The sequence below is a fragment of the Heterodontus francisci genome, chromosome 9, assembly GCF_036365525.1.
Source record: "Heterodontus francisci isolate sHetFra1 chromosome 9, sHetFra1.hap1, whole genome shotgun sequence".
Classification (NCBI taxonomy): domain Eukaryota; kingdom Metazoa; phylum Chordata; class Chondrichthyes; order Heterodontiformes; family Heterodontidae; genus Heterodontus; species Heterodontus francisci.
In genome coordinates, this window is record NC_090379.1 from 114,467,763 (window position 1) to 114,490,427 (window position 22,665).

General features: G+C 50.5%; 2 protein-coding genes across 2 annotated transcripts in view; one reads left to right on the forward strand and one right to left on the reverse strand.

Annotated features, from left to right (window-relative positions):
- Nucleotides 1-18,850, forward strand: part of heatr4 (HEAT repeat containing 4) — a 218,662-nt gene extending 199,812 nt beyond the window's left edge. The window contains exons 13-16 of the mRNA XM_068038394.1: nt 3,106-3,184; nt 17,591-17,756; nt 18,174-18,238; nt 18,623-18,850. Of these exons, the coding sequence (XP_067894495.1) occupies nt 3,106-3,184; nt 17,591-17,756; nt 18,174-18,238; nt 18,623-18,835 (523 nt within the window). The 3' untranslated portion in view covers nt 18,836-18,850. The remainder of the gene's footprint in view (nt 1-3,105; nt 3,185-17,590; nt 17,757-18,173; nt 18,239-18,622) is intronic.
- Nucleotides 18,851-20,926: 2,076 nt separating this feature from the next.
- The window catches only part of znf106a (zinc finger protein 106a), an 82,196-nt gene continuing 80,457 nt past the window's right edge, over nt 20,927-22,665 (reverse strand). Inside the window, exon 22 of the mRNA XM_068039718.1 lies at nt 20,927-22,448. Within this exon, the coding sequence (XP_067895819.1) occupies nt 22,392-22,448 (57 nt within the window). The 3' untranslated portion in view covers nt 20,927-22,391. The remainder of the gene's footprint in view (nt 22,449-22,665) is intronic.

The window sequence follows — 22,665 nt, forward strand, 5'->3', positions numbered from 1 at the left end:
ATGTGTGTGTGTGTATATATATATATGTGTGTGTGTATGGGTTTGTGTGTGTGTATATATATATATATATATATATATATATATATTTATATATGTGTGTGGGGTTGTGTGTCTGTGTTTGGTTATATGTGTTTGTGTGGGGATGTGTGTACATATAATGTGTGTGTGTGTGTGTGTCTCTTCTTTTGGGCCTCCTTATCTCGAGAGACAATGGGTAAGCGCCTGGAGGTGGTCAGTGGTTTGTGAAGCAGCACCTGGAGTGGCTGTAAAGGCCAATTCTAGAGTGACAGGCTCTTCCACAGGTGCTGCAGAGAAATTTGTTTGTCGGGGCTGTTGCACAGTTGGCTCTCCCCTTGCGCCTCTGTCTTTTTTCCTGCCAACTACTAAGTCTCTTCGACTCGCCACATTTTAGCCCTGTCTTTATGGCTGCCCGCCAGCTCTGGCGAACGCTGGCAACTGACTCCCACGACTTGTGATCAATGTCACAGGATTTCATGTCGCGTTTGCAGAAGTCTTTAAAGCGGAGACATGGACGGCCGGTGGGTCTGATACCAGTGGCGAGCTCGCTGTACAATGTGTCTTTGGGGATGTATATATGTATATGTATGTACGTGTATGTATATATGTGTACACTGGTTCGTGCATGGGTATGCAGGTTCGTGTGTGTGTAAGAGGGGTGGGTTTGTGTATATATGTGTGTGTGTGTGGGTTTGTGTATATATGTGGGTGGGTGTGTGTTTGTATGTATGTTGGTGTGTGTGGGGGATGTTTATATGTGTGTGGGGGATGTTTATATGTGTGTGTGGCTTTCTGTGTTTGTGTATCTGTGTGTAGAGAGGTTTGTAAATCTGTGTGAGGTTGGTGTTTGTACATCTGTGTGTGTGTGTGTCCAGGGGGTTGAGGGGGGGGGGGAACAGTGTTTATGTATGTGTGGGTGGGTTTGTGTATGTAGCTGGGCTTGTATTTGTGGGTGTGTCCTACTGGCTTTTCGATTTAATTTTGTTACCATGTAATTCACTCTCCAGGGCTGCAGTCCATTTCTCCCTGGTGTCTGGATCTTGTATTGAGCATCAACTTTGTCACCGTTTTTCTGCCTTTCGATTGATTCTGCACTTCTCTGGCTCCTCATTTCCACTGAAATACTTGCATCAGGGTGCCCGCTGATACTCTTGAAATAGCTTCCAGACTCCCTCATCCTCCATGCCTGTCTCCAAACCTGGATGCCAGTTTGTTGATACTCCAAACTAACTCCAAACTAACTCCATCCTACCTACTCAACTTATCCCACCATGGGGTCTCTGTCTTTAACCGTGGACTCCCTCCTATTGTCTCCTCTCTATTCCCCGTTTATTCCCAGGACATAGCTATTCTAATTTTGCTTTGTAACCATGCTTATGTATCTTGAGGTTCCCTGTGTCCATTTACATGCAAACTTAGGATATCTCACCGAAACCGTCAATCACATTGATTTCCCCTGTATTTTCTTCCTCTTTACCCCTCCTGGGCTCCCTTTCTGCTATTGTCATACCTCCTTTCATTCTGTCCTCTCAGGATACTCTACCCTCCCAAATCCCTACCCCAATCCTTCAGCACTCTTCCCTCTGTGCCTCTCTTGACATCGTCTGTAGGACCCATTGGGGCACTCATTACTGCCTCCTATGTACAGCAACCCCAACTGCCTCAACCTACAGTCCCGCCAACCTTTCCACCAATATTCAGTTTGCAGTGTAACAGTGCATCCTTAAAGGACCACTGCTTGTGTGTGGCCTGTTTGTGGCACATTCCCGATTGCTGCAGACTGCGCACTCGCGTATCTTGGAGGGAGTGTTGCTTCCCACCTTGCGTGCCCATTTGGGGGCTAATCTTTCTTACCTTCTTCCCATCCCTCTCACCCCTCCTGGTGCTGACCCTGTGGAATCTGCCAGTGTATCAGCTCTCACTGCCCCTCTTCACATCTTCCTCCAGAATGTATGTTCACTTGTGAACAAGACCCTTGTCATCCATGAGCTTATTGTAGATGATTGCATCGAAATCATGACGAAAGCCTGGTTGATGGGTGTTGACACCTTTCCCTTAATGAATCCTTCCCATCTAGCTATACCGTCCACCACTATTGGATCCTGTTCTCTGCCAAAACTGCTCACTTTTCCAGGATCATCCTGGAATGCAAAGAAGCCCCCCGGCTCCTCTTCCCTACAAACTGTCGTCTTAAACCACTCTTCACTGTCTCCTCCACCCTCACCTCCAATATGTGCGAGGAACTCAAGGACTTCTTTGTCACTAAGGTTCCCCCCTGCCCTTGCATCTTTCTCTAGTTTCTGTCCTCTCTCCTCTCATGCCCCCTCTGAGCTCATCTTGTCCCTGAGACCCACCTCCTGCTCCCTCGACCCTATTACCACTAAACTGCTGATCACCCAACTTCCCCTCCTGGTTCCTGTGCTCGCTGATATTGTTAACAGTTCTCCCTCCTCTAATATTGTCCCTCTCATCTTCAAATGTGCTGTCATCACCTCCCTCCATAGAAAACCTACCCTTGACCCCTCCGTCTTTGCAAACTCTGCCCCCATCTCCAACCTCCCTTTCCTCTCTAATGTCCTTGAATGTGGTTGTCATCTCCTAAATTTGTTCCCATCCTTCCCGGAACTCCATGTATGAATCCCACCAATCAGGTTACTGCCCTGCCACAGTACTGAAATGCCTCTTATCAAAGTCACAAATGACATCCTCTTGACTGTGACGAAGGTAAACTTTCCCTCCTTGTCCTTTTCGACCTGTCTGCAGCCTTTGATATGGTTGACCGCACTATCACCCTCCACTGTCGTCCAGTTGTGTGGGACTGCTCTCATCTGGTTTCATTCTTACCTAATTGTAGCCAGAGAATCATTTGCAGTGGCTTCTCTTTCTGCTCCTGCACCATTACCTCTGGTGTTCCCCAAGGATCTATCCTTGCCCCAGTTTGTGTATGTGTGAATGTTTGTAGGTGTGTTATTTAATTTATATATATTTGATCTCGTCACTATCAGAGCAAGCAGCTCAGTGCAGGAGTGTGCTACATTCAATCGAATTGCAATAGACGCTGACTGCTTTGTACTTTCTCTCCTGCAGAGATGTGAGATTGGCATTGCAGACGCTAGGAGGTAGCAGTGAAGTGTACGAAGGGCTGCTCCCAAAAATCAGACAACAGGTAAAAACAGCAAAGACTCCTTTACGTCTCCCCCTGCACTTGAACTCACTGACCAAATACACTGGAATCAAGATTGTGTGGGTCAGACACTGCCCCCTCGGGGTCTTTGTGGGTCGGACCTCATCCCCCCGGGGCCTGGGTGGGTCGGACCCCGTCCCCCCGGGGCCTGGGTGGGTCGGACCCCGTCCCCCCGGGACCTGGGTGGGTCGGACCCCGTCCCCCTGGGGCCTGGGTGGGTCGGACACTGGTTACAGTGAAACATTTCTCTTAATTCCGATATACTTCCTGCCTGACCCCATGGTGACCTTGAATGTGAGGGCCTCTCACACCTGCTTCTCCTGCTGTTGGCATTACCTTTCATTGCTTGGGGAGCCGTTTGCTGTGCCCTCACCTAGTTTTGTATTTGTAGTACATCCGGATTTCTGCAGGTTCCTTCCAACTTCCAAGTATGCACACCTTGAATGTGTGGGTTCCTACAAGCGAATTAAGTGCAAAGGCAAAACATGTATCTGCTGTTTCAGACATTGTCCATATCCAAAGTGTAACGTATTATACTGGCAATACCAAGTCCACACTGCCTGCAGGTGAACCTCACTGCAAGCTCACTAGCTGATCCCGGCAGTCCCTTGCTGTTGTCCAAAAGCACCTATTGTTTTAGAAGCTGAGGGTGGGGCCACTGTCTCTAAGATTGGTTGAGATCTGGTTCAGCTGGTCCAGGCAGAGAAGGTGTTAGTATTGTGATGCACACTGCTCCTCACTGATGTCCAGGCAGTAATATGTCAGGGTGCAAGCATTGAATCAGCTAATACCGAGTCCTAAAGGCCACCATCTGTGGCCTTGTTCCTCCCAAGCTTTGCTCTGGGATGGACCCCTGTTCCATACCTAGTTCGCTCATCTCAGCCTGGGGTGTCATCGAGCATCCCAAGGAGAGTAAATATCAGGCCCAGGATTCGTGCTCCTGATTACCATCTGCAGAGGATGCTTGTAGATGTGGCACGAAGTCAAGGCCAGCTTTGAATGTCCTGCTAGTGGTCAATTAACTTACAAGATGATGGGAAAAAAAACAGGCCAGTGGGACAAATTGGACAGCTCTTTCAAAGAGCCAGCACACGCACGATAGGCTGAATGGCCTCCTTCTGTGATGTATCATTCTGTGATTCATGGCAACAGGAGGAGGTCGTTCAGCCCCTTGTGTCTGTTCTGCCTGTCAGTTAGATCATGGCTGATCTCATACCCCAACTTCATTGACCCAGTTTTGTTCCATACCCTTTGATCCCCTTACCCAACAAAAATCATTGTCTTGAAATTTTCAGTTGACCCCCAGCATCCACAGTTTTTTGGAGGAGAGTGTTCCAGATTTCCACTACCTTTGTGTGGAAAAGATTTCACCTCTGCTTGTCCTAGCTCTCATTTTAAATGTTGTGCCCCCTTTGTTCTGGACTACCTCATCAGAGGAAATAGTTTCTTAGCTGATCACTTTGCTCCAAAGTTACGAAACTTTATGTTGTGGAGTCTATGGAAAGACTCAGTGATGATCTCCTGCTCTACTTACACAGGAAATGGGCCAGAGCTACAAATAGAACAAAATAACATTCTGTGAGGATGAAGTCAATCCTGAACTGGTTTCACCTTGCATGTTGATAAGCAGCTGCTGGCTCTGTGCCTTAAATTTACTCCCAGGAGCAAACGTGAAGTCAACTTGCATTTATGTAATGTCTTTCACAACTGCAGGACATCCTCAAGTGCTTTACAGCCAACTGAGTATTTTTGAAGTGTAGTTACTGTGATGTAGGAAAGGCCACAGCGATAATGACCAGATAATCTGTTTTAGTGATGTTGGTTGAGGGATAAATATTGACCAGGACACTGGGGAGAACTCCCCTGCTGCTCTTTAAATAGTGCCGTGGGATCTTTTACATCCACCTGAGGGAGAAGACAGGACTTCAGTTAATATCTGATCTAAAAGATGGCATCTCCAACAGTACAGTACTCCCTCAGCACTGCAGTGTAGTGTCAGCATGGATTATGTGCTCAAGTCTCTGGAGTGGGTCGTGAACCCATGAAACTCATTCACAACTGACAGTGTAGAGGGAGCTTCACTCTATCTTCGTGCTGTACTGCCCTATGAGTGTTTGATGGGACAGTGGAGAGGGAGCTTTACTCTGACTCTAACCCATGTTGTACTATCCTGGGAGTGTTTGGGACAGTGGAGAGGGAGCTTTACTCTGACTCTAACCCATGTTGTACTATCCTGGGAGTGTTTGGGACAGTGGAGAGGGAGCTTTACTCTGCCTCTAACCCATGTTGTACTATCCTGGGAGTGTTTGGGACAGTGGAGAGGGAGCTTTACTCTGACTCTAACCCATGTTGTACTATCCTGGGAGTGTTTGGGACAGTGGAGAGGGAGCTTTACTCTGCCTCTAACCCATGTTGTACTATCCTGAGAGTGTTTGGGACAGTGGAGAGGGAGCTTTACTCTGCTTCTAACCCATGTTGTACTATCCTGGGAGTGTTTGGGACAGTGGAGAGGGAGCTTTACTCTGCCTCTAACCCATGTTGTACTATCCTGGGAGTGTTTGGGACAGTGGAGAGGGAGCTTTACTCTGCCTCTAACCCATGTTGTACTATCCTGGGAGTGTTTGGGACAGTGGAGAGGGAGCTTTACTCTGCCTCTAACCCATGTTGTACTATCCTGGGAGTGTTTGGGACAGTGGAGAGGGAGCTTTACTCTGTATCTAACCTTTTTTTTTCTCTTTTTTTTAAAATGAAGGACACCTTCATACCCCAGGCCCCTTTTATTTTTGTCGAGGGAGCCTTTATTCCTCACGCCCCCTTTATATGTATTTTAAATAAATAACTTTATTAAAAGCAGGTAAATAAAACAAAACTCAAATTAAAATGTCATATTCAGTGTTGATGATGCACTCCAGTCCCTGCGGTGCCTACCTCTCCCGGAAAGCCTCAAGCAAACTGGCAGACACCGCATGCTCCTTCTCCAGGAACACCCAGGCGTGAATGTAACCTCGGAAGAAGAGAAAGCAATCAGGGTGGATGGACCCACCGATGGCCTGCTGCCTGGACCTGTGAATTGCCACCTTGTCCAGGTCCAGGAACAGACCAGCAAGGAGATCCTCCTCCCAGCCCAGCCCAGCACAGCCCAGCCCAGCCCACTCCACTTTGCACCAGGTGCCCAAAGATCAGGAGCGTGAGGCTGAAGTGCAGCCAAAACTTGAGGAGCAGCCCCTTTAAATACTCAGAGTGGCTGCAACCTCGCACACTCCATATATACATGGAACACATACTCATCCAGGCCGCAGAAATTACAGGTGGCCTGGAGTCCATGAACCTACTCAAAAGCCTATTGCATGGGACTGCCCCTTGCAGCACTCTCCACCCCAGATCACCGATGTAAAGGGGGAGGACTCCCGTGTAGAGACCTCCACCAGGGTTTCCCCTCACCACCAGATGGTAACACGGACTGCCAAGGCGTGTCCGGCTGGCAGATGAGGGCGAGGAAGTGGAGAGTGTGCAGGAGCAGCCCGCACAGGAAACCCCTCCACACGGTGTGGAATGGCACGGAGGGCATTTCCGAGATGCAGCTCAAGTTGTGTGGGATCGGCTCCCGAGGAGACTTAGGTTCGATGAGCAGTTCCGGCCGTGCAGGTGTCAGCTCGGCTGGGTGCGCTCCACGTTCCTGAGCCCCCTCGACACCCGCAGTGAGGGACATCCCGGAGGCTTCGGCTACTCCTCTACTGTCGGTCCGTCCCCAGAGCCGGCCACCCAGATAGCCAGGCCCCTCTCCTCCAACAGTGGGGCAGCACCCTGACTGGAGGCGACCATGTTCCAGACTCTGAATAGATCCTGGTAAAAGACAAGCAACTCCCTCAGAGAGGCATGGCTAACATTTGTCGCCAGGAGCCGTCTTGAAGTGCCCTGGCCAGCGCACACCATCTGGGAGGACGCTCTCGAGGTACAGGTATCTCTGTAGGGTCCGAAGGCAGAGAGTTGCAGCCTGGGTGCAGACACACACCAGCAACTGACCGCCTTCCTCAACCGGGACACTCAGGACCGTGGCAAAGACCCAGTGTTTCCTCTTGCCCCAGAAGAAATCGACGAGCTTCTTCTGGATCTTGGTGGCAAATACATGGGGGGTGGTGGGACCAAAGTGACCAACCCGTACCACAGCATCGAGGCCACCAGTTGGTTTATGACCAGTGCTCGTCCCTGCAGGAAAGCATTCGCAGCAGTCCTGCCCAGCGCCCTAGCCGAGTGGTGACTTTCAACTCCAACTCCTGCCAGTTTGCTGGCCAGGCTTCCTCAGCAGGGCTCAGGTGGACTCCCAGATAGAGGAGGTGCATGGTGCTCAACGCAAAAGGTGTTAACTCCTCTGGCAGGGAGTCCACCTACCACTGACTTACCAGGAGTCTGGGACATTTTACCCAATTGATCCTCGTGGAGGACGTGGCAGAAAAGGTCTGCTGGCATCCTCCGCAAGCCAATGGAATCTGTGACCGTGAGGAGCACGTCATCGGCATAAGCCGAGAGAATGACCTGCATGCCTGCCCAGTGCAGAGTCTAACCCGCCAACCTGCTGCAAAGCAGGCACAGGAATGGCTGCACGCAGATGGTGTACAATTGGTCGGACATGGGGCTTCATCTCCCTGAACGGTGTGGGTTTCCTGCAGACAACTCACCACATACCCTTCCCTGAGGACTGAGAGATTGTGAAATCTGTGGAGAGACCCCTCTGTTGCTGTTGATGTTGAGGTTGGCAATGGTTATCTTCATGTCAAAAGTACTTTGAAACCTGTCACCCACATCTTACTGTGAGGAGGGAGTGGAAGTGCACCGCGCCTTCCACTCCCCCAGTAACCCATTGAAGAGCACTTTGAACCGGCACCTCACAGCAAGTTTCATTTCCGCGCCCTTCCCTCCCCTTCTTTTGGGTAGCACGGACGGACTGGATGCTCAGCGCCAGACTCGACCACCGGCCGAGGGCCTGCAGAACTTTATTGTGGCAACCCCTGCAGGCTGCAAGGAAGTTCCGGAGTTCCGCAGTGAGGATGAGAGTAGAATCGGTAGGAGGCATGAGGAAGTGCACCGTCTCACTGGCGATGGATTCAGCATCGTCCTTCATGCCCCACACAGAGTCCCCATCCTCCTCCAGGTCAGCACCGCCAGCAGCCAACGCGTCCACCACACACTATGGGGCAGCTGTCCCATTGCACCAGCTGGTCCCGCCTCCATCATGATCTCACCCCAGGATCAATGGCAGAGGAGTCCTCCTTGGGTTCTTCTATGGAACTGGAGCCTATGGGCACTAGCTGTTCAGGACGCCCTTCCACCACCATCCCTGAGCTAGTGAGTGGCCCAGGGAAGGCAGTTGTTCCCGACTCTGGAAATCCAGCCAGAGGTGGAATGAGAAGGCTATCTCCCGTCCCTCTAGCGCCCAGAGGCCCAGGAGGCAGGGCTGTATTTTCAATCACAACTGGGTCAGGTACATCCTGATCGAGACCGGACTTTAGCTGGGAGGGCCGACCCTTCTGGGCCTTCTCCTCCCGTCCACCCAGGACACCCGTCCACATGGCAGATGTAGAGGCTTCTCCAGGAGAGTCCCCAGGCTCCACCACCACCAGCAGGGCTCCACTCGCTCTTCTAGGAGGGGCCACATGTATAGGGTCTCCCCCTCTCCTTCATTCTGAGGGGTAGGGAGCTCCTGCAGGTCTTATAGCCTTGATGATGGTGGTGGTGGCAGGGCGACCTGAACCAGGGGACAACTCCCCTCCAGCAGATGGGCCCTGCACCTCAGGGCTCTATATCACCTCTGTGGAGGGGTGCCTTCTCCTCTTTTCCCACTAGGGCACGGAGGCTCAGAGACTTTCATGTCATCAGAGGCCTCTGCCTCTGCACCCTCCTCTTGCCTGGTTGCCCTGGGCCCGAGCCTAGCCCTGGGGCAAGTGGGTTCCCTGGGATCAGGCCTTGGGCTGAGCTGTGTTATCCAGGGGACATGCCTCTCGGTATTAATTATTTGTCCGCACCTTCCTTCCATTTGGACGGCCACCCCCACACCGCACCCCCCCCCCATCCTAACCAGAGGCCGTGAAAACATCGCCACCGGAACCACCCCTGCGGTAGCAGCTACGGATGTAGGAGGAGTAGGGAGGGGGGATTTGCAGCGGTGCCATCCTGGGCCACCAAGATGAAGTTGGCAACCGTCCATGCCCCACTCCCTTACATTGCACTGTGCCCTGTCTGAGGTCCAGAAGACACGCTAAGCTGTCCACTATCTCCTCCCATGCCAGCCGCCTAAATAACTGGCTCTGGAACGAGTTGACATGCCGGAGGCTGTTCTCCCAAAGACCAGTTGGTGCAGGTAGGGGAGGAGATGCTCACTGGGAATGAAGGGCAGGATGTTTGATAACATTATTTGCTGCGCACTGGCCCCCAGAGGGTCCACTGGCAGGAAAGTCCTGCCCACAGTGAGCCCCTTACCCAGGGCCAGGGACATTGCCCACTCGGTCTTCAGGAAAAACACAGCCTTCCCGTATATCTTTGAGGCTGCAGAAATGGCTGAGGGGCTGACAACCTTGGCCTATAGATATGTTTGGATGGGTATAGCCCTTTACCCCATGGCTGGAAATTATTAATGTAAAAGGAGACTGGACCACATGGGCGGCCACAGAGGCTGCAGCCGCATAGGTATTAGAGGGCCCTGCCACCAGTGATGATGAGCTCGCCATGGGTTCAAAAACTAAACCCACCCCGAATTGTAGGCTTGCAAATTCAAACAAAAAATAAAAGGTTTGCAAGAAATAATGAATGAGCAAATAAGTTAGGCTAGAGGTTGAGGATATACTGGAAAGGGAAAGACAGGCTGTGAGTGATGACTTTGGTTCAAAAGGTGGTACACAGAGAGCACTTTAAACAGTCTTTGGTAGTCATTGAGTCATGCAGCTCATCATGTCTGTGCCGGCCATCAAGCACCTACCTATTCTAGTCCCATTTTCCAGCACTTGGCCCGTAGCCTTGTATGCTGTGGCATTTCAAATGGTCATCGAAATACTTCTTAAATGTTGTGAGGGTTCCTGCCTCTACCACCCCTTCAGGCAGTGTGTAGCCAGGCAGCTTCAGCTGACCCACGCTAGGCAATTGGGGTGGGGAGGGAGTTTCCCTGTGTGTTTATTGCAACAGCACAGCTCCTGCAAAATTGTATCACCCCCACCCCTTATTCTTCTGCCCTCTTCTACCTCATCCAACAGTCCAAATCAAATCAAAGTCTGGTGCTTGACCACCCACCTCCAAATACAGCCTTATGTCTTGAAAGTCTTTTTCTTTTCTGTAACAAAGGTTGTTATTTAAAAGCACTTGCGCTCTCCTCAGCACTCTCTCTCCACTAGTACCTCCGTCAGTTGAACCTCATTGTGCACTCAGCAATCCTCAATCAGGCAGCAGCAAAGTCTTTTTTTTTGCTCTGTATCTAACCCTGTTTAGTTTTGTAATTTTTTTGTGCATAGGGAGCTTTATCTAACCCCATGCTGTACCTGCCCTGGGAGTGTTTGATGGGGCCAGTGTATAGGGAGCTTTACTCTGTATCTAACCCGGGGATACCCGGGCACAAACATAACCTCGGAATAGGGGCAGGCAATCAGGCCCGCAGCCTGGACCTGTGAATTGCCACCTTGACTAGGCCCAGGAGCAGACCAACAGGGAGATCTTCCTCCCGGCCCACCCCCCTCCTCACTGGGTGCACTGGGTTCAGGAGCATGAGGCTGAAGTGCAGCCAAAACTTGAGGAGCAGCCCCTTTAAATACTCAGAGTGGCTGCAAATTCACACATTCCATGTATACATGGAACACGGACTTGTCCAGGCCGCAGAAATTACAGGCGGCCTGGGAGTCCGTGAACCTACTTAAAAGTCGATTGCACAAGACTGCCCTGTGCAGCACACTCCACCCCAGGTCCCCGATGTAAAGGAGGAGGACTCCCGTGTAGCGAGACCTCCACCGGGGGTCCCCCTCACCGCCAGATGGCAACACAGACTGCCATGGCAAAGAAGTGGAGAGTGTACAGGAGCAGCCCATACAGGAAACCCCTCCGTGACGTCAGGAATGGCACAGAGGGCATTTCTGAGAGGCGGCACAAGTTGTGCGGGACCTGCTCCCGAGGAGGGTTTCGGCACCTGGGTTCAATGGGCAGTTCCGGTCATGCTGGGGTCAGCTCGGCCGGGTGCGCTCCGCACTCCTAAGCCCCCTTGTCACCCGCAGTGAGGAGCGTCCCCAGAGCCGGCCACCCAAACAGCCAAGGCGCTCTCCTCTGCCGGCGGGGAGCACCCTGACTGGAGGTGACCATGTTCTAGACTCTGACTAGATCCTGGTAAAAGACAGGCAGCTTCTTCAGAGAGGCATGGCTATCGTTCTGTGCCGGGTGCTGCGTGTCGCCTTGGTGGCAGTGCCCCGGTGGAAAAAATACGTCGCCAGCGCACACCATCTAGGAGGACGCTCGACGTACAGGTATCTCTGCAGGGTCCTCAGGCGGAGAGTTGCAGCCTGGGTGCAGATACACACCAGCAGCTGGCCGCCCTTCTCAATCAGGAGATTCAGGACCACGCCAAAGACTCAGTGTTTCCTCTTGCCCCGGAAGAAATCGACGGGCTTCTTCTGGATCTTGGTGGCAAATGCGGGGGCGGGACCAAAGTGACTAACTCGTACCACAGCATCGAGGCCACCAGTTGGTTTATGACCAGTGCTCGGCCCCTGTAGGAAAGCACTCGGAGCAGTCCTGTCCAGTGCCCCAGCCACGTGGTGATTTGCGCCTCCAATTCTTGCCAGTTTGCCAGCCAGGCTTCCTCAGCGGGGCTAAGGTGAACTCCCAGATAGAGGAGATGCTTGGTGCTCCATGCAAAACGTGTCAACTCTTCCAGCAGGGAGTCCACCCGCCACTGACACACCAGGAGTCTGGAACATTTCTCCCAATTGATCCTTGCGGAGGACGCGGCAGAAAAGATCTGCTGGCAGTCGCGCATCCTCCGCAAGTGAGCAGGATCTGTGACCGTGAGGAGCATGTCATCGGCATAAGCCAAGAGGATGATCCGCACGCCCGGGCAGAGTCAAACCCGCCAACCTCCTGCAAAGCAGGCACAGGAATGGTTCCACTCAGATGGTATATAATTGGCCGGACATGGGGCATCCCTGACACACTCTTCTCCCAAAGCAAAGGGGCACCGTCAAGGACCCTTAACTTTAACCAGACAGTCTGTGGCGGCGTACAAAAGTCAAACCCGGGCCTGAGCCCGAACGCGCACAGAGTCCTGAAAGGATATTCGTGATCCACCTTGTCGAATGCCTTCTCCTGATTGAGGGAGAGAAAGGCGACCGACAGACCAGTCCTCTGGGAAAGATGGATCAGGTCCCGGACCAGGTGGATGTTGTCCTGGATGGACTGGATCATGTGGGCCAGGCGGGTAGACATAGCCTGGGCAAAGATCTTATAATCCATGCTGAGGAGAGAGACTGGACACAAGTTCTTAAGCAGACGGCGATTGCTCCTCTTTGGCAACAGGACGATGACTGCCCTGTGCCACGAGAGGGGCATCTCCTCAGTCATCAGGCTTTCCCCCAGGACCTGCGCATAATCGCGCCCCAGGATGTCCCAGAACGGCCTGTGGAACTCCACGGTCAGCCTGTCCAGTCCTGGGGATTTGCCCCTCGACAGCTGGTGAAGGGCGCCGGTCAGCTCCGCCAACGCAGCTCCAATCCTATGGTGCCCTCCGGGCTGACCTTCAGCAGGTCCTCCCACAAAACTCTACACGTGTCCTAACTGGATGGATCCAGAGAGAACAACGTGCCATAGTAGGTACAGACCAAAAGGCCCATTCCCTCTGGATTCTTGACTGAGGATCCGTCGTCAACCAGCAGCTCAACAAACTGCTTACGGGCCCCCAGCATTTTCCAGTGAGTGAAAGAAGGGTGAGGCGCGGTCCAAATCTTCCAGGATCTGGATCCGCAACCTCACGTACGGGCTGTTGGACCCTACGAGCTGCAGGTCCATAAATTCGCCCTCCTCTTTGTATGCCTGTCACAGGGCTGGGTCCACGACAGCATGACCAAGGCAGGGCTCCAAGTCAAGCACCTCCCTCTCCAGGCGCCTGATCTCAGCTTTCCGCCTCTTGGTCGACCCCTTTTGGTACTCCTGACAGAAGACACAGATTTGAGTTTTGCCCACATCCCACCATAGCGTCAAGGAGGGGAAGCCCCACTTCTTCCTTCTCCAGTCGGTCCAGAATCGACGGTTCGAGTCCCGGAATCGCTCATCCTCCAGCAGCTAGTTGTTAAAGAGCCAGTACGCGGACCCCACCCGCATGCGGAGTGGAGTGAACTCCGCCCACACCAGGTGGTGGTCCGAGCACGGCGCCAGCTGCATGGAGGCCGACGAGGTGCGGGAGGCGTACACCTGTGAAATATAGAGGTGGTCGATTCAGGACCCTCCTCCTCCAGACCTCCAGGTGAAGGCTCTGGAGTCGGGATGAAGATTCCGCCAGACATCGACCAAGTCAAGGAGCTGATCAGTTCCCTCAACTTCTCCACCGACGCTTGGCCGCGCTGGGGACCGGAGCGATCCCTCACCCCAAGGGTACAGTTAAAATCTCCCCCGCACCCACCCCCCTCCACCCCAAGGATGATGCACTCGTTGCTATCAATAGAGCTCAAGAGAATGGACACTTCTTTAAAGTGCGCTTGCAACGAGCCGGGCCTGGGTGCATACACGTTCACAAAGTGGAGCAGCATGCTACCCAGGCAAACAGCGAGGTGCAGCAAGCGGCCTAGCACAAGCTCCTTGACCCCCAAGATCTCCAGCTGAAAATTCGGTGCCAACAAGATGGCAACCCCACTCGAATTAGGGGTGAGGCGGCGCAGTGGTTAGCACCGCAGCCTCACAGCTCCAGCGACCCGGGTTCAATTCTGGGTACTGCCTGTGTGGAGTTTGCAAGTTCTCCCTGTGTCTGCGTGGGTTTCCTCCGGGTGCTCCAGTTTCCTCCCACCTCCAAAGACTTGCAGGTTGATAGGTAAATTGGCCATTATAAATTGTCCCTAGTATAGGTAGGTGGTAGGGAAATATAGGGACAGGTGGGGATGTGGAAGGAATATGGAATTAGTGTAGGATTAGTATAAATGGGTGGTTGATGGTCGGCACAGACTCGGTGGGCCGAAGGGCCTGTTTCAGTGCTGTATCTCTAAAATTAAAAACTAAACCCTGCCACTCCAGGAGCCAAGTGGCTTTGTCTCCCGGAATGGTGTGGGTTTCCTGCAGAAAGCTCACCACATATCTTCATTTCCTGAGGACAAAGATTGTGAAATCTGTGGAGAGATCCCCTGCTGCCGTTGAGGCTGGCTATGGTTATCTTCATGTGAAAAGTACTTTGATCCCATCACCGACACCTTACCTGCATGCCGCGAGGAAGTCCCGGAGTTCCGCCATGGGGATGAGAGGAGACTCAGTGGGAGGCACGAGGGAATATGCTGCCTCACTGGATTCAAGGTCATACTCAGTGCTCCACACCAAGTCCCCATCCTCCTCCGGGTCGTGACGCCAGGGGCTGACACACCCACCATACACTGTAGGGCGGTTGTTCTGGCCGTGCGAGCTGCTCCCGCCTGCGTCACGATCTCACCCTCAGAATCAATGGTGGAGGAGTCCTAACTCGGTTCTTATGTGGGACTGGATCCTATGGGCGTCAGTGGTTCAGGACTCCCCTCCACCTCTGTTTCCAGGCCAATGGACGACCCAGGGGAGACGGTAGTTCCCGACTCTGGAACTCCAGCCGGAGGTGGAGAGAGGAGGCCATCTCCCGCCCTGCTAGCGCCCACAGGCCCAGCAGATGAGGCAGCAGTTAATCCATAACTGAGTCAGGTACATCATGGTCAGGAGTGGATTTTGGCTGGGAGGGCCGACCCTTTGGGGTCCCACCATCCCCTCCACTCAGGGCACCCGACCCAGTGGTAGAATGGGAGGCTTTTTCAGGAGCGTCCCCAGGCTCCCCCAGCACAAGCAAGGCACCACTTGCTCCTTCAGGAGGGGCCACATGCACAGGGGCCGTCCCCTCCCTTCCATCCTGAGGGGTGGGGAGCTCCTACTTGGGCTTTACAGCCTTGATGGTGGTGGCAGCAGGGGGCACCAGGAGACCCCTCCCCTCCAGCAGATGGGCCTTGCACCTCAGGGCTCTGTGTTACGTCGGTGGAGGGATGCCTTCTCCTCTTTTTCCCACTAGGGCATAGAGGCTCCGTGACCTCCGTGTCATCAGAAGCCTCCACCTCCGCACCCTCCTTTTGCCTGATTACCCGGGGCCTGAGCCCAGCCCTGGGACAAGTGGGTTCCCCTGGATTGGACCGTGGGCTGAGCCTAGGCTCGGGTTGGGCCTCAGTGCCCAGCGTTCGAGCCTTTCGGTGTTTATTCTTTCTCTGCGTCTTCCACTCGGACAGGCACTTCCCTCCCCGCTAGAGGCTGTGAAAAGCACGGCCTCTGGAACCGCCTGAGCGGTGGCTGTTGGAGTTGCAGGAGGAGATGCAGTGGCCGGGAGATTGGGGCAGTTCTTTCGAACATGCCCCACCCCCTTGCAGGCACGGCCGCATGCCCCGTCCAAGGTACAGAAGACATGGTAGGCCGTCCCCTGGAACTGAATAGCAAAGCAGCCTTCTCTGACCACCTCCCACGCCAGCTGCATGAATAGCTGGCGGCGGAACGAGTACACGTGTCAGAGGCTGTTCTCCCGAAGACCAAGCGGGACTTGGGTGAGCCCCAACCTCACCTCCCCCAGATGGTGCAGGTGGGGGACGAGGAGCTCATTGGGAATAAAGGCGGGATGTTCGATAGAATCTCAGACAGTGCAGTGGCCTCCAGAGGGTTCACTGGCAGGAAAGTCCTGCCCACGGTGAGCCCCCCACTCGGTCTTCAGGAAAAATACTGCCTTCCCGTAAATCTTTGAAGGGCTGACAGCCTCGGCCATTGCCTTAACATATGCCTCAATAGTCATGTTTGGGTTGGTGTAAATCTTCACCCTATGCTTTGATGTCAAGATTTTAAATGGTAGCTGGGATGCTCCAGCATAGGACGGCCCCACCACTGGAGAGGACTGTGAAGCCATGGGGGTAGAAGAGTCATACCCACCGTTGAATAAAATAGAGCTTGAAAGGAGAAATCAAATAAATAACAAATAATAATCCACAAATACTTTGCTGGGGGGGTTATCACAGGAGAGCGAGGCTGAAGGCCAGGAGGAATCAGTCTCTTTGCAGATATTATTTTCAAGGCGGTCCTTTTGCTGGTTGGTGGTGGAGTGTGGTGTTGGTCTCTTCTTTCCCCCTCCCCACAACAATCAATGATAGGGCTTCAAAAAGCCAAAGGGTAGATGGAAAAACCCTCAAAGTCTGTCTTCCTCTTGCAGCAGTCACACAACTTCCAGTCTCCAACCCTCAGTCCACAACGAGCAGTCAGCTGAGGCTCATTGTACATCCAGCAGTCAGTGATCCCAATTTTTTTTTCTTCTGAGAAAGAGACAGAGGAAGACTGAGGCTGGCATTGCCACAGGCCGCTTTACTCTGCATCGAACCTGTTTTTTTTTCCTTTTTTAATGGAAGCCTTTATACCCCAGGCCCCAATTACATACATTTTAAACAAAACAAACTCAAAATATTATTTTCAGCACCACATGCTCCTTCTCCAGGGACACCCAGGTGCAAACGTAACGCGGAAGAGGGGCAGGCAAGCAGGGTGGCTGGAACCCCCGATGGCCTGCAGCACCCAATCCAATGCTGTACTTGTCCTGGAAGTGTTTGATGGGACTGTGTAAAGGGCACAGATTTAAGATTATTGGTATAAGGATTAGAGGAGACATAGCTATGGACCAGGTGCTTCTGTGCTGTAATTGTTCTTTGGTGCTTTACTCTGTATCTAATCTGTGCTGTACCTGTCCTGGGAGCGTTTGATGGGACAGGATAGAAGGAGTTTTACTCTGTATCTAACCTGTGCTGTAACTGTCCTGGGAGCGTTTGATGGGACAGGATAGGAGTTTTACTCTGTATCTAACCTGTGCTGTACCTGTCCTGGGAGCATTTGATGGGACAGGATAGGAGTTTTACTCTATCTAACCTGTGCTGTACCTGTCCTGGGAGCGTTTGATAGGATAGAAGGAGTTTTACTCTGTATCTAACCTGTGCTGTAACTGTCCTGGGAGCGTTTGATGGGACAGGATAGGAGTTTTACTCTGTATCTAACCTGTGCTGTACCTGTCCTGGGAGCGTTTGATAGGATAGAAGGAGTTTTACTCTGTATCTAACCTGTGCTGTATGTGCTCTGGGAATGATTGGAAAGCACTGACATTACAAATGTGTTTGGTTATTTTGCTGTTAACAGATCCAAACACTGTGCCAGAAAGATGTTGTCATTTGGAAGCTGCTAAGAGTGGAAATGGTGAAGTTGACCGTCGCCGAACAGGTTGAACGAATCAATCTTCTGAAACAACCAGAGCATCTGAAAGTCTTGCGTGAACGGATCGAGCACCTGAACAAGAATGTGACTGGTGTGCAGGAGCAATGAATACAAAGCTGATGGGGGTCTGGGGATTGGGAAAATTGGCAAAGGGCCAAATGTTAGAATAATCAAATATTGCCTGAAAGGGCTTGTGTAAATGTCAGAGTTAAGCTTGGTCTTGGTGCATTCCACATCATCTCACCAGACCAGACTCTCACATTGGACCAGGGATAAGGGTTGGAGGTGAGTTAGTACCAGGGACTGTGGCCAGTATGGGAATGAAAGACAATAGGGTTGAAAATCACATGGTGGATTCCATAGGAACAGCCAGACTCAAGCCTGGCGCTAACATTGCCAGGATGGTGGGTGTTGGCAAAGTTCAGCCCACTTGCTGGAGGCCACCAATGCAATGGTATGATCAGCATGGTGAGTCCACTCAATAACTGACTTTCATTCTCTGTTTCAGCTCCAAGTCTCCCTTCAATGCAGGTCAACTTTGAGGATTTTAAAGAGTGTGAGGATGAAATCCAGGTAATAGACCATTGCAGCTGAATATTAACAGGTTGTGATTGATTCCCACTGTAGGTCCCTGACCTTCCCTCCCCCCCCCCCCCCCCCACCAATCTTCCTCACTGACTCGCTCCCATATCTTTTCACCTTCCCCCAGACCCATCCTTAGGGACAAATCCCCAGATTTGTCCACCTGCAAGCCACTTTATGGCCTCTATCCTCTCTTTAATCAGCTATCTTTGGTCTTCTGACACTGGCCTAAATGTATTCCTGTCACTATCACCTTGCCATGGGAGAAACAGAACTTCATTCCCATGGGTCACCCTCAGACAGCTTCATCAGGCAGGCCAGTGTTGCCCCTGATGCTATTAAGCTGGGCTCTAACATTGTCTCCTTTTATTGCAGGCAGTTTTGGACAGCTCCGCTCCAGCAGGCTCACAGATGGCAGAGCAAAGGGAGTCTGCTAGGTGCCTTAGGGACGGAGAGTGGCAAATCGTCAATGGGGATGACTTGCAATATTCCAGGGTACTGAGAGAGGTGACACAAGCTAGCCAATTACAAGAAACAGAAAGCATGGAAAATTCACCTTTGGAATTGCAGATGGAAAGTGAAGTTTAGTAAATATGCCTTAAATAAAAGCTGAAATAATGAGTAATTTGTAATGATTTGTTAAGAGCCACTGGGAAACAGTGATCATAACAACATTGAATTCCATATTAAGTTTGAAAGGGACATGCTCCAATCACAAACAAGCATCGTAAACCTAAAGCCAAATACCTAGCTATGAGGGGAGAACTGGCCAAGGTTATTGGGTAAATAGACTAAAAGATATGGTGGTAAATGAACAGTGGGAAATCTTTAAAGGAACAATTCAAAATGTTCAACAAAAAAATATTCCATTGAAAACAATTGATGTATTTAAAATGATGAAACAACCAGACTGTACAGATTATCAGAGTTAGGGAGATTTGGGGTCATGTTTATATGTTAAATAAGCATAGAAAATCGTGTGACATTGATCACAAGTCGTGGGAGTCAGTTGCCAGCATTCGCCAGAGCTGGCGGGCAGCCATAAAGACAGGGCTAAATTGTGGCGAGTCGAAGAGACTTAGTAGTTGGCAGGAAAAAAGACAGAGGCGCAAGGGGAGAGCCAACTGTGCAACAGCCCCAACAAACAAATTTCTCTGCAGCACCTGTGGAAGAGCCTGTCACTCCAGAATTGGCCTTTATAGCCACTCCAGGCGCTGCTTCACAAACCACTGACCACCTCCAGGCGCGTATCCATTGTCTCTCGAGATAAGGAGGCCCAAAAGAAAGCATAGAGTAGATGTTAGGGAGTTTTTCTTTTACCAGAGGGTCATAATAGTACTAGCCTTGGTATCCCAACAAATGTGGTAAGGAATCAGACCTACCTTGAACACTGTGTCCAGTTCTGGTCACAAATGCACATTCAAGTGCTGCAGGTAGAGAGGAGGCATGTGGCTAGTCCTGTCAGGGGTCTGAGTTATTGAGGCAGACTGAGGAGACTTAGGCTTTTACCTTATAAATTCAAATAAACCCATTTCAACTGGTTAGTCTGTCCCACAACCACATAATATCCTATTAACTGCAACTGCCTTACAAATTACTCAAGTGGAAACCAAGGTTACATTTCAGTCTGAATTGAAAAAACAATTTCTCTTCTATGTACCCACAGCTGGGTTCAACTCAGCACTGAATATCCAGCCACCCAGTTCCTCTTTTAGAAGTCAACAAGCTCATTCTGTTATATGTTCTCTGCCATATTGTCCATGGTTGCTCCAGACTTTAGAGAGAATGATCTACTGAATTCAGTCCTTAGCAGTGGCCTTGGGATGATATCTGTTCATTCATATGGAGAAGCAGCAGTGATCACTACTACAATAATCTTGTAGCACTGGTTCTGTTTAGGATTAAAACCCTCATGGTTATCAGGCTCATTGCCTATTGGAGAGAGCTGAAGGAAATGGCAGAGATTTAATAGCTGGTTGAGATCTGAGCTAGTTCCAATGGACTGGAGTGGGGAGGAGTTTAAGGGCAAGAATTTGAATCACAAATTATAGGCCTGTTATTTCAGCACTGGTCTCAGGGAAGATGGCAGAAGACATAAGGGTGTTTGCTGATTACCTGGACAGTTTGGCACTCATGAAGGAATCTCAACTTGGCTTTATGAAGTGGAAGGACGGCATCACTAACCTGAGAGCAAGTGTGAGGAAATGGCTCAATTAGAAAACACTCAATAAAGTGGTAGTGAAAGGCACAATATAAATCTGAGTTCTTTCTAAGTGCCATCATGGAATCATTTCAAGGTCTGCGGCTGACAGCAACATAGATACAAGTTAGGGATTTGAAGCCAATCAATAGGGTACAGGCCAATTTTATTGTTATAGAATGGGCCGGTGTGACAGATGTGTGTCGTGTGCAGGAATCTCTAGATACATGTATACAATACAGGAGCACCAACTTAGCTAGCGTATGGATCAAGGTAGAATCCCTTGCCCCATTTTTTTTTTTTAACTGCCCAGAAGATTGGGTGACTGGAGGAGGAATCGGTCTGGATGAGCCAGGCTAGGTCTTTTCCTGGCCATTTTGTATATTTAAAAAAACAAGTGATGGACCAGAAATGAGGGGGAGTTGCAAAGTCTGAGGAAAAAAAAAGCAAATCATTACGCACCAAATCAGCTCCAGAAATACATCCTCAGTCACTTTTATTTGGATTCTTGGAATAGTTCCCAATCATTGCAAAATTATTTACTGTAAACATTCTCATTCTGATCACACTTGGACAATTCACAGCCACACGGTGCACACAATACGTAGCCTTACAGCCATATACAGTATGCAGCTGCACGAGGCATAGTGTACACAATACGCAACCTCATGGCCACACACAGTACACAACTGCATGGTGTGTGGTGCACACAATACACAACCTCGTAACACATGGTGCTCACGATATGCAGCCTCACGGCCACAAACACACATCTCACGGGGCAAATTACTCAGATTCAGTGCCACACATTATACACTCAATGGGGTTGGGCCGCACAATATGCAGCCTCACTGCGCAGCTTGATTCAGATCACTTAGCCTTCAAAGAACCTTTTCTTGTTAGCCCGTCCAATCAACAATCTTGGTACATTTTGGCTTAAAATCATGAAGAAAAATAAAACTTTACCTAAAAAACCAGCAGCAATGCCATAGTCAGGCTGAAAAAGAGCTCAAGGCCTGTGACCCCACACTTGCTGTGTCAAACTACATACTTCAATTTAAACAAAAGAATAAATAAAAATATGGTGATATGCAGCAGGCATCACACAGTGTTAACAAAAACTCAAAAACCCACCAGAGCTAGTTTCCACTCAGCCACAGGGTCAGGCCAGAAGATTTCACCAACAGGACTTGACTTAAATCAAGACTTTCCCTTCAGAGTAAAGTCTGAGCATCAACATCTACACCCATTCAGTCTCTTCCTACTGTCTCACAGCCCCAAACGCATACAGAACACACACACGCACAAATTCCACCCCGGATATTTTTAAAAAACACTTTGAATAGATTCAGAAACATTTTCATCTGTATGCAGTTTGATATCAAGTTATTAGGCATAACATTAATACCTAACATGAGGAAATAATCACTATGCAAAATGAAAGTTCAGTCTTTCAAGCTGCAGGAATCAGCATAGATTCCACACGGCAGCTTATTGAACTGTGGGAAACTGCCACACAACAGTACTTCCGCTACAAAATCTACAGAATTACACACACCCCAAAACAGACTCAATCAGATACACAATGACTCATGCATAGACACATACAAATTCAGACAGGCGCCCACTCGCACACAGACTAAGACAAACTTATGTAGCAGTCACTGTTGATCGGTATTCCCATCAATTTGCTCATTTCGTGCCTTTAAAGTCCTATTGTCAACTTTCGCCCTTCAGACAACTCAGCCCAGGTTAAAGGGCAGACAGATCTGTTACAGCTGCAGCGTGTTGGCTCAGTCCAGATGTGAAGCCACTGAGACTCCTCTGGGATCTGCAGCAAGTTCACCGACTGTCGACTTGGAATGATGGAAATATATCACATAAAGACTTGTATATGGTAAAGACTTTTAAACTGCTTCCCAATTTGGGAGGTCAAATGTCTTCTCATGGGTCCAAGTGGCTGGTTTCCTCAGCGTGCTGGCACAAGTGCTTGGGAGCATCCTGTAAAAATCAATAGACAAAGCTTCAATATACAACAAACAAGGAGTGAAAGGCTGACAGCTGACCAATGACCCCTCCCTTGCCCGCAATGCCCCGATAGACGAGATAGCAACCTTCAGCCACTACAGGTATCCGTTATCCTATATATAAAACCTCAAATTGCTCAATTAGGTTTCAGCCTGTAACTCACTCCCAAGTATCATTATCCTATATATAA